At 43.2% G+C, this 19,172-nt stretch overlaps 1 protein-coding gene across 4 annotated transcripts in view; it reads left to right on the top strand.

Annotated features, from left to right (window-relative positions):
• The window catches only part of TTC32 (tetratricopeptide repeat domain 32), a 29,182-nt gene extending 10,015 nt beyond the window's left edge, over positions 1 to 19,167 (top strand). Inside the window, exons 1-4 of one of the 4 annotated variants that reach the window (XM_061622654.1) lie at positions 8,982 to 9,165; positions 9,484 to 9,799; positions 10,997 to 11,163; positions 16,189 to 19,167. In XM_061622654.1, the coding sequence (XP_061478638.1) occupies positions 9,663 to 9,799; positions 10,997 to 11,163; positions 16,189 to 16,319 (435 nt within the window). In that variant the 5' untranslated portion in view covers positions 8,982 to 9,165; positions 9,484 to 9,662 and the 3' untranslated portion in view covers positions 16,320 to 19,167. Of the gene's footprint in view, positions 1 to 8,981; positions 9,800 to 9,819; positions 10,158 to 10,996; positions 11,164 to 16,188 lie in introns of those variants that run through there. The other 3 variants (XM_061622653.1, XM_061622655.1, XM_061622656.1) reach the window with 3 other exon arrangements.
• The last annotated feature ends 5 nt before the right edge of the window (positions 19,168 to 19,172 follow it).

Below are 19,172 nucleotides of genomic sequence, written 5' to 3'. Positions count from 1 at the left end.
AATATTACTACTACATGGAATAAGCAGAATGTACAGCAGAATGTTAAAAGCTGTATGATGCTATTTGGCTAAGATACCTGTTAATGTAATTTGAAATCTTGCAATGTTTTATGTAAATAAAGATCAGCATACTCTGGAACCCTTTTTCTATATTGGTCAGTGATAATGTATGCTGTGTATTAAAAGTTTTAATTACAGAAAAGCAAATGTAAAACGTTTTGATTTTTTTAAAAAGGTTGTCACAGTGAAAGTACACTACTCTGTACTGGAATTGCTTTATTGTTATATTGTATTTTATGATGTATTTTATTATGATGTAATGTATTGTTGTTAAATTGAACGTCACCTAGAGTGGCCACTGGCCAGATAGGCGACCCACAAATTAAATTATTATTATTATTATTATTAAAGTGGCAGGGACTGACTCAGCTCACTATGTATAATTCACTGCTTTAACCTAAGTTCTTAATGGAATTGCTAGATGCCCCTTGTCAGTGACAGGCCCTTGCAATAAGAGAATGCTTTTATATCTGAATATCTTGTTTGCATTTTCCCTCAGGGTCCCCTAGATATGAAACCGCCATCTTAAATCAAAACGTATGATACACGGGTGTTCACTAAAGGGGTGTGTGTGTATCCTGAGGTGGGGAAAAGGCATTGCAGGCAAACAAATTGAGGCAAGGCTGGAAGTAGGCTAAAGCATTGGTCCTCTTTTTTTCCTTAATAAAGGATTTCAACACAATTTGGGTTGGTATTTCACAGTCCAACCCACTTCCTGTGTAGCTTGGAAGAATTTGGTAACATGTGCCTCTGAGCATATGGTGAGTGGTGGCAACACCTGCCATCTCCAAAGATGGAGAATTATATTTTTGTATGTTTGTTGGTGTTCTTCTTACTTTGCTTCTTTCCTGTGTTACTAATGTTTCTACAGAGAATCTAATCTAGAAAATTTATTTCCCTCATTATTTTTTGTTTGTTACAGAAACAAAAGAAAATTATTTCCTATAGGAAACTTCACTAAAATTGCAAAGTACATCAGACATACTTAAAGTGGCCATCTGAACTATATCAACTGTCTTAATAATGTTGCTTCCTCCCTGCTAAAACAAGATCAGCACAGCACATGTCTTGTTTCTGTTATTTGGGCTGATTGCAGGTATTGCCAACACTCACTATGTGCTCAGAGACACATTACCAAATTCGTCCAAGCTACACAGGAAACAGATTGGACTGTGAAAGACCAACCCAAATTGTGTTTACATTTTGACAAATCTGTAGGGCAGTACAATATCTCAGAGAGGAGATTAGGTCTGCTGCTCCCCCGTGCATTCACTATAGCTGCCCAGTTCCCTGCTTTTAAAGTTTGATAGGAAGATCTGTGGGCTATAGGTACGTTCTTAAACCGCAAGGTTTTTTGCCTATTAGTGCATTTTTTTGCTTTTTAATCTGGGAGGTAGGAAATGGGGTCCTGTGCAAGTTTGCTGGGAATGGATTGATCATTTGCATGCTTATTGAGTTCAGTGGGATTTACTCCCCTGCAATCATGCTTAGGATAGGTGAAACTGACCACAGGGGAGGGGGGAGGGGGGGAGGAAGGGCAGAGGGGAGAAGGGGAATGGGAGCATGCAGGAGGGAGAGGGGAGAAGGACAGGTTTGATAATTTGCATGTTTATTGAGTTCAGTGGGATTTACTACTCTACAATCATGCTTAGGATAGGTAAAACTGACCAGAGGGAGGGAGGGAGGGCTGGAGTGGGCAGGGGAGGAGGAAGAAGAGGGGAGGAGAGGAGGAAGGGAGAGGAGAGGAGAGGGGGAAGGAGGGGAAAGCCAGGTCTGATCATTTGCATGCTTATGTCCCTTTCCAAAAGGAAAACATTGTGAAAGGTATCATTTCTTTTCAGGGTTTCCCCCAGCTTTTTATTCTACAGCGGGCACATGTAGCCTCCAACCCAAATTTAAATCAAAGCTGTCCCTGGCCACATCCACACCACACTGTTATTTCACTTTGGACAGTCATGGCTTCTCTCAAAGAATCCTGGGAAGTGTGGTTAGTGAAGGGTGCTGAGAGTTGCTAGGAGATGCGCTGTTCTCCGCACAGACCTTCAGTCAGTGTGTCTGACTGTTAAACCAGTCTGGCCACTGGAGCTCTGTCAGTGGAATAGGAGTCTCCTCTCAGCACCCTTCACAAACTACACTTCTCAGGATTATTTGGGGGAAGCTATGCCTGTCTCAAGTGAAATCAAAGTCAGGTGTGGGTGTGGCCCCGATTAGGCAAGCCCAACAGCTGTGAGTCTGGCTTTTAGAACACTGACAGTTGGTTCTTACTGAGTATGCCCGACACTAACATTCGGTTCAATGCAAAATTTCTTAAAAATCAGCCAGGGACTTTAACTTTTAAACTGCAGAAGATGAAGGTCAGAGTATGGGGCAAGGTCAGTAACAGGATTACAGGAACTCTGTGAACATGGCTGATTTTGAATGAATTTCAACAGATTATGAGAACTCTGACAGAAAAAAGTCCAAATGGGCTCTGGGTTTTTTTTTCTCTGTTTAGACTTTGAACTCTCTATTATCTCTGACTATTCTGTGTATTGCCATGAAAATTTAGAGTGCTGTTAAGCAAGCGTTTCTGAGTTCAGGACTATAAGTTTTGTAAGGTTTTGTTTTGAAATGAGCTTATGGGAAACATCAGAATGGCATGGTTTGTTTTTTTTCAATTTAACATTGCAGAATGTGAAAAATCCACGCTGGCTATAGTATACAGCCACTCTTGTGGCTGTATAATATGAGTATGTGTATGTGTGTGGAAGAGTAACACTAAGCCTGTCTATACCTGCAGATATATTGTGGTACTCTGCTTCCCTTTGAAAAACTTGAACTTTCTGCTATCTGAGAAGATGAAAGAACCATAAGAAAATACAGGATAATGATAGGATGATAGTGTTGTGTGGATGCCTCATGAAAAGTGAGTGAACATAGCATTGCAATTCCACACACCTTTTGGTTGCTAAGGAAGCTGAGAACTTGGAAGTTGGTCCAACAACATCTGGAGGCACACTGGTTGGGAAAGGCTGCTCTAAAGAGCTCAATGTCTTGTTCGGGGCGGCTCAGGACTTCATGGCCTCCATGACAACCATGGGGCTGTCTCAAGTTGTTACTGGCCCTACGCATGTATCAGGACATATTCTTGATTTGATCTTCGCCACTGGTCATGGAGATGGTGATCTGAGAGTGGGGTATTTTTCATCTATCCCATTGTCATGGACAGATCACCGCTTGCTGAGCTTTAGACTCACGACAGCCCTTTCCCTCTGCAGAGGTGGGGGACCTATTAAGTTGGTCTGCTCCCGGAGGCTTATGGATCCTGTTGCTTTCCAGAGTGCTCTGGGAGTTTTTCCGGCCGATAGTACTGGCGCTCCTGTCGAGGCCATGGTCGACCTGTGGAATACGGAGATGACCCAGACCATTGACATGATTGTCCCCGCGCGCCCCAATCGGTGCAGAACTCAAACAGCACCATGGTATACCCCGGAGCTGAGAGTGATGAAGCAAGAGAGAAGGAGGCTAGAGTGCAGGTGGAGGCGAACTCCTGATGGATGCAGTCATTCTTTGGTGAGTGCCTCCACTAAGGCGTATGTAAAAGCGGTTAGGGCGGCAAAAAAGTCTTACTTTGCTGCCACCATTAGATCATCTCTTTGCCGCCCAGCGGAGCTTTTTAGGGTGGTACGAGGGCTCTTACATTCTGCCCCTCATGACACTAAAGAAACATCAGAAGCCCGCTGCAACGAATTTGCGGAACACTTCCAAGACAGGATTGCTTGCATCCGTCGGGACTTAGACTCTGATGTTATTACAGATGATTCCATTGGAGTGTCCAGAGCGCGGTCTTGTCCTTCATTGTTGGATGAATTTCAGTTGGTGCAGCTTGAGGAAGTGGACAAGGTGCTTGGAATGGTGCGGGCGACCACGTCCGCCCTGGATCCTTGCCCATCTTGGCTGGTGAAGGCCGGCAGGGCTGTAACCACCGGCTGGGCCAAAGAGGTGATAAATGCCTCCTTGAGAGAGGGAGTAGTCCCTGGTAGTCTCAAGGAGGCAGTAGTGAGACCTCTTTTGAAGAAACCTTCTTTGGACCCAGATGTTTTGAACAACTACAGGCCAGTGGCGAATGTCCCTTTTTTGGGCAAGGTCTTGGAACGGGTGGTCGCCGGCCAGCTCCAGGCGCTTTTGGATGAAACCGATTATCTGGATCCGTTTCAATCCGGTTTTAGGCCCGGTTTTGGCACCGAAACAGCCTTGGTATGATGACCTTTGTCGGGAGAGGGACAGGGGGAGTGTGACTCTGTTGATTCTCCTTGATCTCTCAGCGGCGTTTGATACCATCGACCATGGTATCCTTCTGGGGAGGCTCGCGGAGTTGGGAGTTGGGGGCACTGCTTGGCAGTGGCTCTGCTCCTACTTAGCGGATCGTCGCCAGAAGGTAGTGCTTGGGGAACATTGCTCGACACACTGGACTCTCCATTGTGGAGTCCCTCAGGGGTCGGTCTTGTCCCCCATGCTTTTTAACATCTACATGCAGCTTCTGGGTGCGGTCATCAGGAGTTTTGGAGTGCGTTGCCATCAGTACGCTGATGACACGCAACTCTACTTCTCCTTTTCACCTTCTTCAGGTGAGGCTGTTGGTGTGCTGAACCGTTGCCTGACCGCGATAATGGACTGGATGAGAGCTAATAAACTGAAACTCAATCCAGACAAGACTGAGACACTGTTGGTGAGCTCTTTACCTGCCCAGATGGTGGATGTTCAGCCTGTTCTAGATGGGGTTACACTCCCCTTGAAGGAACAGGTTCGTAGTTTGGGGGTCCTTTTTGACCCTTCCTTGTCGCTTGAGGCTCAAGTGGCCTCGGTGGCGCGGAATGCGTTTTACCATCTTCGCTTAGTAGCCCAACTACGCCCCTATCTGGACAGTGACGATCTCGCCTCTGTTGTTCACGCTCTGGTAACTTCTAGATTGGACTACTGTAATGCGCTCTACGTAGGGCTGCCCTTGAAGACTGTTCGGAAACTTCAGCTAGTGCAAAACGCGGCAGCCAGGTTGTTGACGGGGACCCATTGGTCCGCGCATATAACACCTGTCCTGGCCCGCTTGCACTGGCTACCTATTTGTTTCCGAGCCAGATTCAAGGTGCTGGTTTTGACCTATAAAGCCTTACACAGTGTGGGACCGCAATATCTGATGGAACGCCTCTCCCGCTATGAACCTACCCGTTCACTTCGTTCAGTATCTAAGGCCTTCCTCCGGGTACCAACCCATCAGGATGCCCGGAGGATTGTTATTAGATCCAGGGCCTTTTCTGTGGTGGCCCCCGAACTATGGAACAGCTTACCTGAGGAGATACGCCTGGCGCCTATGGTACTTTCTTTTAGGCGCCAGGTTAAGACCTGGTTATACTCCCAGGCATTTTAACGTTCATGTTTTATATTCAATGTTTTTTACTCTACCTTGTTGTGACCTTGTATGTTTTATTGTAACTTTGTATTTTAACTCTGCTGTTCACCGCCCAGAGAGCTATTCGCTATGGCGGTCTATAAATAAAATTAATTAAATAAATAAATAAATAATGTGGTGTACATGGTACTTCTCTCCATTTTAAACCTGTGAGGTGGGTTAGGCTGAGAGAAGTTCACCCAGCAAGCTTCATGGCTGAGTGCGGATTTGAACCCTGGTCTCTCAGCTCTTAGTCCAGCATTCTAACCACTGCGCCATACTAGCTGTCTTCCCTTGTGGTGGTCGGGGCCAGAGGCAAAAGTGGGCGAAGTAATTGATGTGATTTGCTTTTTGTACAGGAGGCTATATTCTGAACATGCAGAAGTCACTGGCTACTACACATAAAGCATTTCCAGACTGCCAGGATTGTGGGGGAGAGATTCAATCGCACACCAGAACTTTAGGTTTGTGCATTTAAAGTGATCTGTTGCCCTAGTGCAAGAAGTCCACTCCCAGACGTTGTGTGGTTTGGAAAGTGATGGAAATGGCTTGAAAAGTGTGGGATAAATAATTGGAGGACATGAAAACACCTCACCAGCAAATCAGTATGAATGCTCAAAGAAGAACAGTTTTAACCTAACCTCTGTGTAAACTTTGTGCAAGAAAATCAAGATGCATGCTCAATGAGCAGGCCACCTGGAAGGGTCCACACATGAGATCCTCTCCCCCAGGCAAGCAAGAAGGATAATCACACTTCAAGGGCACATCCCATCCAGGCAAATGCACTTAAGGAGGGCACAGTGCAGGGTCAGTGAGGGATGTGGCCTTTTAGACAGTCCCAAGAGATGAACAGAGAGGCCTGAAAGGCCACATTTGGCCCCCAGGCCTGAGGTTCCCCATTCCTAAAGCATACGGTTCTTGGACTGCTTTCAAGTCGATCCCGACTTATGGCAACCCTATGAATAGGGTTTTCATGGTAAGCAGTTTTAGAGGTGGTTTACCATTGCCTTCCTCTGAGGCTGAGAGGCAGTGACTGGCCCGAGGTCACCCAGTGAGCTTCATGGCTTTGTGAGGATTTGAACCCTGGTCTCCCAGGTCATAGTCCAACACTCTAACCCCTACACCACACTGGCTCTCACAAAAAGTTTAGAAAACCATTAAGATGGCTAGAGGAAGGAATGAACCCAGGGGAAAAAAGTAATTTAATGACTCATCCATGCCTGTAACTGGACTAACTTGATTTTTTTCTTCAAATCTGGCAGGACACTTTCTTAATATAAATGGGGTCAAAGACTGGAACCAAACAAAATGAATGCCTGTCCTGTCTTTCTCTGTGTTTACTTGGGAGTTGCTCTCTAGTTCACAAGGCCTTCATTCTTTTTCTTTTTTAGACACTATATACAGGGCAGAACACTTTCCAAAAACATTGAAGGAAAGAATGTTCAATCCTTCAACAACATTGATTTAATTAAAATGTTTTCTTGTTTTTCACTTTTATATTTAAATACGTATGTTCTTGTCCAATTACATTTTAAATAAAATATTTATGCAGATGTCACTTTCTAAGCTCAATACTGAGAAAAGTATCACTCTTTAGAATAGACTTAATTTGTCTAAAAAAGATTTAAACACATGTGTCCCGATTCAAATGAGTGTGCCCAGATCAGTCAAAACTCCACATGGAACCTTTAAAATACCTTCAAATGAGCTCTTGGGGTAAAGGCTGAACCCAGGGCCCTCCCAAACAGCTGATCAGCAGAGTATTAACTATTTTGAAAGGCTGCATGTGGGAGCTACACATGGAGGATCAAGTTTGCATATTCCTATCTAGGTGAGGAAATATGCCCATAAACTAGCTTCTGTATGTGTAGTGCTCCAGCTGGATAAAGGACATTCTACCACTCATCTATCAGTTGGTTCCACAAGATAATCTTATACAGCCTCTTATCTACACAATTAAATGGCAATTAAAAAATCCTGGGGCATGGAACATGTGTTGCAGCACCTCTCCTGAAGCTAAACACGTCTGACTTGATGAAACAAGTTAGTGCCTGGACAGGAGACCACCCCATGTATGTCATCTTGAGTTCCATGATGGACAAAAAACAATGCAAATATAAGACATAGGTTAACATTAATAAGCTGTGTGAGATAAGTCAGTATCCTCAGTTCCTCCACAACAATAAAATAGTACAAATCCCAGCAGTTATAAATAATTCTGCAAGGTAGACTAGAAGTAAGCCTTTGAACTACAATGACTCAACTTGGAAAAACCTTTCTCTATATATATTTATGCAAAGCAGATAGGTGTTTGCTTTAAAGCATGTCCCTCACCTGAAGAAGTAGCAATATAGATAGAAGTTCCATGTATTTCCTAACCGAATGCAATGTTTTATCTCTTTTAAACATTAACAAAAATGTCTTGTCAATGCCAGCAATATGACCCATCAATATCCCCATATTTCAGGTTGGGAGAGGGTTGTGGCTGACAAGAGGATGGCTTATAGCCACTCTGCAAAGTAGTTGCTATATACAGTGTTGCAATTGTTTTATTTATTTATATATACACACATGTATAGAGTATGTGTGCATGTGTGAGGCTAGTTTATAACAACCTTGCAATGTAGTCTAGTGCTTTTATCCAAGCTTCTGCTTTTTCAAAGGGAAAGTGCATGAGTGATATCCAATGTTAGTCATACTCAGAGTAGTGTGTGTGTTATGTGCCTTTAAGTCAATTACAACGTTTGGCAACCCTATGAATCAGTGACTTCCAATAGCATCTGTTATAAACCACCCTTTTCAGATCTTTGCATTTAAGGACCTTTTCTAGTTCTCCATAGCTACCCTCCCCAGTGCTAACCTTCTTCTGATTTCTTGACTATTGTCTCCATTTTGGTTAATGACTGTGCCGAGGTATTGCTAATCCTTGACAAGTTCAATGTCCTCATTATCAACTTTAAAGTTACATAAATCTTCTGTTGTCATTACTTTAGTTTTCTTGACGTTCAGCTGTAGTCCTACTTTTGTGCTTTCCTCTTTAACTTTCATCAGCATTCATTTCATATCATTACTGGTTTCTACTGGTAGCATGGTATTGTCTGCATATCTTAAATTATTGATATTTCTCCCTCCAATTTTCACATCTCCTTTATTTTGGTCCAATCTCACTTTCTGTATGTTATGTTCTGCATATAGATTAAACAAATAGGGTGATAAATACACCCCTGTATCACCCCCTTTCCAATGGGGAACCAGTTGGTTTCTCCGTATTCTGTCCTTGCAGTAGCCTCTTGTCCAGAGTATAGGTTGCGTATCAGAACTCTGAAATCAGGTAACTGAAATACATTTATTTTAATGGGGCTACTCTGAAAATGACCCTGTGTAATTTATCATAGCAGTGGCACATGTGTGTGTGTGTGTGCACACACACGTGTGTAATTAACCCTTTCCTTTATAAGCTGGCCATTTTTGCTAATCCACCAGGGAAACCCCCTTATGTTTCCCTCCACAGATGGGAAAGCAGGTGGTGATGGAGGGAATTCGGAGCTCAAAGAAGTCTCACCTGGAAAGTGTTCAGCACCCTACTTCTTCAGTGCAGCTGATGAGATCAACTTTGCAGCCTAACAGAGACTAACACTGCCAGAAGAAATCAAAACACTTCTCTCCCCTTCCCATATGTAGTTAGGTGCCTCGGGGTTGTTAAATAGGCTTTAAAATGTTGCACTATACTTTTTTTCCCTCTTCCCCCCCCCCTTAGGTCGGTGACTGGGTTTGGATTTGTACCATACGGAACACGCCTCAGGTTGCAGCAAAAGTCAGTCTTGTTAAATTTCACCTTAGGGGACCCTCAGCACAAATCCAAAAAATAGTATGAACATGCCTTGTGCTCCGCTGAGTTGCCTGTAGTATGTTGTGCTTTTGCTCCCAGGAAACGTCGAATGAATATTCCAAATCAACCCGGAAGTTGGGGAGCATCTAACAATCTTATTTTTGAACAGGTCTATGGATGGAACCTTCCCACTGACGTCACACAGGAAAAATGACGGAAACGCGATAGCGGTTCACCCTAGAGGCAGACAGGGTTAGTTGCATACAGACTGTGCTCCAACAGCAGATTGTTGTGCGGAAAGGGGCGGAATCGTAATATCCTCCCTCCACAACTCCCGTAAGAAATAAAATGGACCGAGCCCCAACTACAGAAGCAACCTCAGACTTGCTGTCTGCTGCGCACGCGCAATTTCGAGACCAAAGGTTTGAGAAAGCAGAAGAGCTCTACAGCCGCTATGTTGAGCATTGCGCATGCTCCGGCAAGAGGTGATTCTACGGGGGGGAAGGGGGGGAATAGGGAGGTTTTATGGTTTGAAGCGTAAAGTTTATTCCCCCCCATGTCTTTTCAGCGACACTTTAGCATTAGATTTCACGGCCCCCTCCTCGCATTTCCCTTTTAAAAGCAGAAAGGAATTGCTGCGTTTGGACCGGCTATTTGTGCCGTTATCAAAAGCCTGACATTCAGATGTTCAGCAAGTGAAGCCTGGCATCCAGACCTGCTTAATTTCGGGTAGCTCCTTAACGCAGAGAAGCAGAAATGTTAAAATAAACAAATGCAACTACATTTAGAATGGCTTTTCCAACTTGGATTCAAGCTCATTTTCACCGTTTTAGCAAGACTTGGGTGAGCATTACCGTCACAATTTGACTGTTTCCCGTTTCTGGGAAAATCCCTCAAATCACCTAGCCAGCCTCAATGCGAAATAAATTCCTGAAGTTGTTAACGTGATTGGTATTAAGCTAGTCAATAATGTCCCTCTCGTTGTTTGTTTATATATTTATTTGATTTATTTCCCACCCTTCCTCTCACTAGGAGGCCAGGGCAGCAAACAAAAGCACTAAAAACACTTTATAGCATCATAAAACAGACTTTTATTAAAAGAAAACATCTTTAAAACATTTTTAAAAGCTTCAGAAACATATTTTTTTTAAAAAGTAAAAACTATTTTTTAAAAAAAGGTTTAAAAACATTAAAAAGCAATTCCAACACAGATAAGGTCTCAACTTAAAAGGCTTGTTGAAAGAGGAAGGTCTCCAGTAGGTGCCATAAAGATAACAGAGATGGCACCAGTCTGATATTTAAGGGGAGGGAATTCTAAAGTGTTGGTGCCACAACACTAAAGGTCTGCTCCCTATGTTGTACAGAACGGACCATCTGATAAAATGGTATATGCAAAAGGCCCTCACTTGCAGAGCACAGTGATCAACTGGGTATATAAGGGGTAAGACGATCTTTCAGGTATCCTGTCCCAAGCTGTATAGGAGCTTTGTGCACCAAAACCAACATCTTGGCCGAGTAGCCAGTACAATTCTTTTTTTTAAAAAAACCTGTTCACCTAATTTTTATAACTCACTTGATTTAATGTATTTCTTAACTTTTTAAATCTTGACAGATGTTTCATGACATTGTTTTTAGGCAACATTAATATTTATGTGACAATAACTATTCCCTTTCTCTTCAAGCCGTCAGTCCTGTCATGATCTGGCAACAGCATTTAACAACAAGGGACAGATCAAGTACTTAAGAGTTGACTTCTATGAAGCAATGGATGATTTTACATCAGCTATAGAAGTGCAGCCTGATTTTGAAGTTCCATATTATAACAGAGGATTAATATTATATAGACTAGGTATGGAACTAAGCTTTTATTGACTATTTACATGCATTTCATTGTCATAATTCACTTGGTAATATTCAGACTATAAGACCCTCCGTGGCACAGAGTGGTAAGTGGCGGTAACGCAGCTGAAGCTCTGCTCACAGCCAGAGTTCGATTCCAACGGAAGGAGGAAGTCGAATCTCCAGTAAAAGGGGTCGAGGTCCACTCAGCCTTCCATCCATACGTGGTTGGTAAAATGAGTACCCGGCGTATGCTGGGGGGTAAAGAAAGGCCGGGGAAGGAACTGGCAATCCCACCCCATATATACGGTCTGCCTAGTAAATGTCGCAAGACGTCACCCTAGGAGTCGGAAACGACTCGCACTACAAGTGCGGGGACACCTTTACCTTTAATGTTCAGACTAGCTTCTACCTTCAGGGAATCTTTTCCACTTTGTTGAGGAACCCCTTCTGTTAAGATTGTGGGGAACACTTTTGGGTGTTCATTCAGCCTCATAGGCTTGACTTGCATGAAGTGAGAGCACACCTTAGCACAAGGATGGGTAGATCAGGCTTGCAACCGTAAGCTGGTGTAAAATACATATACTTAGCATGAAAGAATTCTGAGCCCAAGAATTTGTTTTGAGCTAAACTTTTGGTTACAATAGCTTATTTCATTTCAGCAGTATAATTAATGGGGAGGAGAAGAGTCATTTTGTTGCTGCTGCTGTTAAACAATTGGGAGTCATAAATGCTTGCTGAATAACTGCAAATCACCCACTGATCTAACAGAAAATCCAGAATTACCCTCTAATCACCTTTGCCCTACCCAATGCCTCCTTGTGGCTGTGCATTTCCAGGCTTATTGCTAGTGTAGGTAAGCAATCTTTCCAGAAAGTCTGTTGCCATTATCACTTATTTCACTAAAAAAACAGATTACAGCAGAACCCAGAGTATTCTTCCTCACATTCTCTTTTACACAGCTAAAATATTAGGCAGTGTAAAACTGCAACAGCACACTTCATGATTTCCCTTAGGTTTACATATATCCATCTTCTCAGGGGATTCCACTTAAGAAACACAGCACTGTAAAAATTAACTAGGCATGCTTGCACAGTGTTTGTTTGACCCAGGAACACAATGACCCACTGCAGAAAAGGGCACTTTTCCACAACGCGTTTACTTTGGAAAAGGTACCTCATTTCCTACTTGTTTTAAAATTTTGCTCTTTTCATTGTCCTGTGATTTATTGGGGTAGTTTTATGAAAAATATTGCAGTAATTATGAGAGAAATAGCCTTATGCAAAAAGATTACTTATGCATTTGGATAGTTGTCAATATTGATTGCACTGTCATATCCATTTTTGTCTTATTGGGCCACGCACGCTAGTTAGTAATACTTACTTTAATTCCTATGAATTAAAGTAAGTATTACTAACGTGTGTGGTGAAACACCCAATGTATCAAAGGAGTAACTTCTATAGGTATATTTTGTGTTTCTAGCTTCAAACATAAATCAGTTAAAAGTTGATTATTAATTATGTCGATCATTAATCTATACCAAGAAATATTTGGTGTGTACTTTGTCTTCAAAAAACATAAAAGGTGCAAATTGAAGGAATTCTATAGCTAAAATGCAGGTTGTTGCTATTAATAATAATAATAAATTTAATTTCTTCGTCGCCTATCTGGCCAATGGCCACTCTAGGCGACTTACAAAATTGTTAAAATACAATAGATAAAATACAGTAATACAATATAAAACAATATATCTGCAGCAACAATATTAAAACTGGGCAGGAGGCATTACAGTTATAACAATTAACCCTCCCCGGATACCCCGAAGGCCTGCTGAAAGAGCCAGGTTTTTAAGGCTTTCCGAAACACATTTAGGGAAGAGGTGTGCCGGAGATCTTGTGGGAGGGAGTTCCAAAGAGTGGGGGCCGCCACTGAGAATGCCCTCTCTCTAGTACCCGCCAATCTGGCTGTTTTTGTTGGCGGGATTGAGAGAAGGCCCTGTGTGGCCGATCTTGTCGGGCGGCATAATCGGTGGCGTTGAAGGCGCTCCGTGAGATAAACTGGGCCGAAACCGTGTAGGGATTTAAAGGTCAATACCAAGACCTTGAATTGGGCTCGGAAAACAACTGGTAGCCAGTGTAGGTCAAACAACACTGGTGTGATGTGATCTCGGCGGCGACTATTCCTAAGTAGTCGAACCGCCGCATTTTGTATCAGTTGTAATTTCCGGACCGTTTTCAAGGGTAACCCCACGTAGAGCGCATTACAGTAGTCCAAACGAGAGGTGACCAGGGCGTGTACCACTAGTGGGAGCTGGTGAATAGGAAGGTAGGGTTGCAGCCTTCGTATGAGGTGTAGTTGGTACCAGGCTGCCCGGCTCACTGCTGAAATCTGAGCCTCCATGGACAGCCTGGCATCAAGCACAACCCCAAGGCTGCGGACCTGGTCCTTTAGGGGTAGACTCACCCCGTTGAACTTCAGGTCAATGTCACCCAGCCTTCTCTTGTCCCCCACAAGTAGTACCTCGGTCTTATCAGGGTTCAACTTCAGCTTGTTCCTTCCCATCCATCCACTCACGGATTCCAGGCACTTGGACAAGGTCTCCACAGCCAACTCTGGTGAAGATTTAAACGAGAGATAGAGCTGAGTGTCATCCGCATATTGATGACACTGCAGCCCAAATCTCCTGATGATTGCCCCCAGCGGCTTCATATAGATGTTAAATAGCATGGGAGAGAGGATAGAGCCCTGTGGCACACCACAAGTGAGAGGCCAAGGGTCTGATACCTCCTCCCCCAACGCTACCTGTTGGTACCTGTCGGAGAGGAAGGAATGGAACCACTGTAATACAGTACCTCCAATTCCCAATCTCTCCAGGCGAAACAGAAGGATACTGTGGTCGACGGTATCAAAAGCCGCTGAGAGATCGAGGAGGACAAGAAAGGTGGATTCTCCCCTATCTAATGCCCTCCTCAAATCATCTACCAGAGCGACCAAGGCTGTTTCAGTTCCGTGACCAGTCCTGAAACCCGATTGGTATGGATCCAAATAATCCGTTTCATCCAAGTGTGCTGACAACTGGTTGGCCACCACTCGCTCAGTGACCTTGCCCCAAAATGGTAGATTCGAAATTGGGCGGAAGTTATCGAATACTTGGGGGTCCAAGGAGGGCTTCTTTAAGATGGGCTTTACAATTGCCTCCTTGAAGGCTGATGGCATCACACCCTCTTTCAAGGATGCGTTTACCACCGCTTTGATCCCCTCGCCCAATTTCTCTCTGCAGCTCACAAGGAGCCACAAAGGGCAAGGATCAGTAAGACAAGTGGTTGGCTTCACAGATGAAAGCACCTTGTCCACTTCCTCAGAAGGGAGAAGCCGAAACCGATCCCAATTTACCGGCATGCAACTGGCCAACTCTGGTTCATCCACTGTGTCCACGGCTCACGGGATCGAGCTCCGTAAGTGTTCGATTTTATTGGCGAAGTGTTTTGCTAATAAGTCACAGGAGGCCTTTGACTGTTCCAAGGGTTCCTGAGCAACTGGACCGACCAGGCTTCGGACCACCTGGAACAGCCTCCTGGGACAGCACTCCGCAGACACAATAGAGGCAGCAAAGAAAGCCTTCTTTCCTACCTTTATTGCCACTTGGTAGGCAGCTACTGCTGCTCTAACCTGTGTCCAGACATCTTCGGAGCGGGATTTCCGCCACCGGCGCTCTAGTCGTCTCACCTCCTGTCTCAGACTACGCAACCGCGGTGTATACCATGGTGCTAGCTGAGTTCTATTCAGGGGGAGAGGACGTTTCGGAGCCACCCGGTCTAAAGCCCTGGTGATCCCCACATTCCACTCCTTCACCAGGGTTTTGACTGGGCGACCGTCAGCAGGTTCCAATTCCCCAAGCGCAGTCAGGAATGCATCCGGATCCATCAGGCGTCTGGGGCGGACCATTTTAATAGGTCCTTCACCCCTGCGGAGGGGGCATGGCAACGAGAAGTCCATATTCACCAGGTAGTGGTCTGACCATGACACAGGAGTGGCAAGAATCACTCCCAACTTCAGACCACTTCTCTCCTCTCCCAGGACAAATACTAGGTCGAGAGCATGACCGGCTACATGGGTGGGCCCAGTATTACTTAGGTACAGTTCCCAGGAAGCCATGGTTTCCAGGAAATCCCGAGGGGCTCCTATGAGAGCGGCCTCGGCATGCACGTTAAAGTCACCCAGAACTAACAGCTCTGGGGACAATGCCCGTACAGCCGAGACCACCTCCAGCACCTCGGCCAGGGAATCTGGCATGTTTTATTAATACAATGGTTTCCACAAGATTATGAGGCATTAATAAATACGAGGGCCTTGGCCATAATCTGGAAAGCTCCTTTAGATTTGAACATTACCTTCTTATGCCACAAACTTTTTTGGAATCTCCACTGATTTTTTAAGTGGTTTCATATGTGATGCAGAAAGCTGTGGCTTGAAAAAGCTTAAAAGCCTAATAAGGACATAGATCTGCTTGGCTGTCTGGGTAGTGCCATTTGTCTTGAGGAAATGGGCCTTCCTTGAGCAATAACAAAAACTATTGATCTTGCTTTGGAAATATACAAATGGCTACTTTACTACAGAATAAAAAGTTATTGGAGGAGATTGTCCCACCCCTGTGGACTGCTATTTCATCCTTTCACACTTGTTTATGTCATTGCAGTTTCTTCTATCTATGCAAGCTCTTGTGCATGACATAGTATAAATGCAAATCTGTTCACATAAGTCTCCTCTGTGTGATAAGAGGCTATGCAGGTGTCCCAGCTTGGAAGATACAGGAGAAAGTCTTATATTTTGGTCTGTCAACTTCCTAATCCCTTTCAGAGCAAGATTGCTGGGTTTTGGGGGTTCTTTTAGAGACAATAAAAATAAGGAGTTGCAGTTTCTACAGGGGTACAAGATTAAATATTTTGATAGAATAGTTACAGAAAAATAGTAGTAGTGCATACGAATAGTCATATGTAGAGCAAGACAAAAGCATCTCCCTCTTTTTTTTTTTAAGTAGGTTTCTTTGATGAAGCCTTGAAGGATTTCAAGAAGGTCTTGGAGCTAAACCCTAACTTTGAAGATGCTTCTTTAAGTTTAAAACAGACTATACTGGATAAAGAAGAAAAACTAAAAAGAAACTATTGAAATTCAACTACAGATGAAGCCTGTATTAACTTGAGATTGGATTGGATTTTCTCTACCTTAGATGTTTATTTTTTGGCTCTGTTGAATTTGAAATTATTATTGAAGTGTATGTGGAAGTTTTGTAGTGACAGTGCAGAATTGTTAAAAGAGTACTGTTTTAACCCTGTCTCAGGTTCTGTTCATTGTATATACAGTATTAAAACCATGGGTGGGCAGCCTTCTTCTCTCCCAAGAACTGTATTCCCTCAGGGGCTACATAAAGTGACCACAGCTGCCAGCTCCCCCCCATCTTCTCTTCCTTTGTAGCAGGCTGCTGGGGGTGGGGGACAGAAAGATTGCTTGCAGAGAGATTTTGAAATTAGGCCTATGGATGCACACCTATGTATTAAAGCTCAAAATCTCTAAATGGGAGCTAGTAATAAGTCTAGTACTAAAAGTACTATAGTACTTAAAGTGTCTAGTACTGTACTGGTTACCACAACAGACAACAGTTGAAAAGTCACCAGGGAAGAGGATCAAGATAGATCTTTTGGTCTTGTCTTAATGTATTAAAACTTCTGTATCAAATTTACAAGTGGTCGAAATCTTTGGTCATAGTTCAGCCAAGTTAAAAACCTGCTTGGGTCTCTTCTTTGAGCGCTTAACATCAATCCTGCCTTCCTGTCCCAAGCTAGCTTTTTTTCACCTCAAATGTCAGAATGGTGTTGCATGGCTTACAAGCATGTAAGAGGCCTGCTTAGTCAAACCAAATGCCTACCTAGTTTAGTATTCTGTTTCCAGCAACAGCCAACCTATTGACTTCAGTGGGGCATATGCCCAGGTAAGTGCGATTAGGATTGTAGCCTAAATAAATGCCAAAATACAGGAAGCCCTCTTAAAAATAGGTTTTACAAGTCTAGACAGACAGTCTTACCTAACATCTCACACTGGCAACCCATTCTTACTCCAGAAAGCTCAAGTCAGTATTTGTCCTAATGAGTCTGTGAGAGTTTAGGTTGCCTGTGACTTAGGCAACAACGCTGTAGGAGCTTCAGGCAGGGCAAGGGCTTGAACATAGCAATTTCTACAAACTTCAACAGCTCCCTATACAATTATTTTTAAATTAGTTTTGAGAATTAAGTTTTACAATTCTGAAATACTAGAGAAATAGGGGCTATGCACTGTCGCTGGGAGGTGTTTATGTAGGCTGTGTCTTGTGGTCTACAGACCTGTTGAGCATTGTTCTTCCTGAACTTTGGAAGTTTTACAACATTTCAGCTTTGTTCCAATTTGTGACAACCATAAAAGTTATAGAATGTAAAATAGAACACCCACCCCTTAACTTTGCCTTTGGACGGTGGAAATATTTATGCATTTGATTGTTGTATTGCCTGAAAGAAGCCACTGAAAGAAGTCAAACTATCCTGAAGTGCTAGTGGAATCTGGATCAGATTCAGGTATCTATTGTTATAGCCAGCTATAATACTGGGCACTAAGTCCTGTGACTAAAGAGAAAATCTGATTGTTAAGCAGATGCATTAAGAATAACTTTAGTTTGACAGAATAGGACCAAGGTCATAATTTTAAGATTTTACATAATATAAAACAATATTGCACAGCCATGGCATTGAACAAATGCAACAACCAAGTCACATTTGCTCTTACATGCAGCTTTAATGATCATTAGTATATAAAGCCTACATAGATTCATTAGCAGAGAGACTGCTGAAATGAAACAAGTGCAACTTTTATTTTAAGATGGTTCCCAACAGAAGGGAGCTCCACTGAACTTCAGGGACAGATAACAGGCTGCAGAGAGTTCATAAGAAAATGGTAGGTCAGTGTGAAGGATTACAGCCTTACAGCACTGCACGAGGACAAATTACTGAATGCATGAAGCAATTCTAACAGTGCTTTTCAATCCTGGGTCTGGATCAGTAAATTTAGCAGATGGTCAGCGGCTAATGAGAAGCGCTGGCAGAGTCTCCCTTGGCTAGGGTAATTTCAGACTTGAATAGTTTACAGGACATTTCAGTTTTATTGTTAGGAAATACTTGGAAAGATCTGAACAATGATGCAGATTCTTTCATGCATTTCTCACTTCAAATCCATGCCATTCTGTTAAATTGAGATGCATCACTTCCTATATGATCTGATCCATTAATATCAAACAATGGTACACTTTTGTGTAGTGATTTTACTATAGCTGTCTAGAAGTGGTTCATTGCATTAGATAAAGCTTTGTCTTATTCTGTGAGGTAGTTTGGCCCACATGAACACCTGGCAAGGGGTATAAAGCGACAAGCTACAGCCAGCTAGTCTCAGTTCTTGGCCTTCCAAAATGGGAAATAAAGTTACATTGTCATTGCAAGCAACATCAAAGACACAGATTGTTACAAACATGTTACTAGCTAACCTGGAGATCTGCCAAGCTGTCTAGAACAATTGAGGGGATAAAAAATGTTATTTGCCTCTGTGAGTAAATGGATTTGTTATGCATTATGCAAAATGAGAATGTTTGGTTATTTCTACCCTAGGCTGCTTAAGGCATAACACTCTGGATCTCATCCTTGTAACATAGGCTAGGCAAGAAGCTTAGCTGGAAAATAGCTTAGCTGGAAAGTTAACACAATGACCTTGGGCAAGCAAAGGTTTGAGCCTCAGTCCCCCCACCCCCAACATCCAATACTGAATATCTGGTATTGTCACTGCACCACACAAGGCCTTTGGTATCTATCACAGTCCCAACAGGATTGATGTCATCCTATAAGTTCAGTGGCAAGATGAACTCTTTTTTTTAAAAAAAAGTCAAATATATTTTCAAAATGCATTTGTAAGGATGAGAAATTAAGTCCTAAAATAAAATCAACTCAC

Source organism: Rhineura floridana, chromosome 4, assembly GCF_030035675.1.
Source record: "Rhineura floridana isolate rRhiFlo1 chromosome 4, rRhiFlo1.hap2, whole genome shotgun sequence".
Classification (NCBI taxonomy): Eukaryota; Metazoa; Chordata; class Lepidosauria; order Squamata; family Rhineuridae; genus Rhineura; species Rhineura floridana.
Note: the sequence above shows the minus strand (reverse complement) of the source record. Positions and strands in the feature narration are given on the sequence as shown.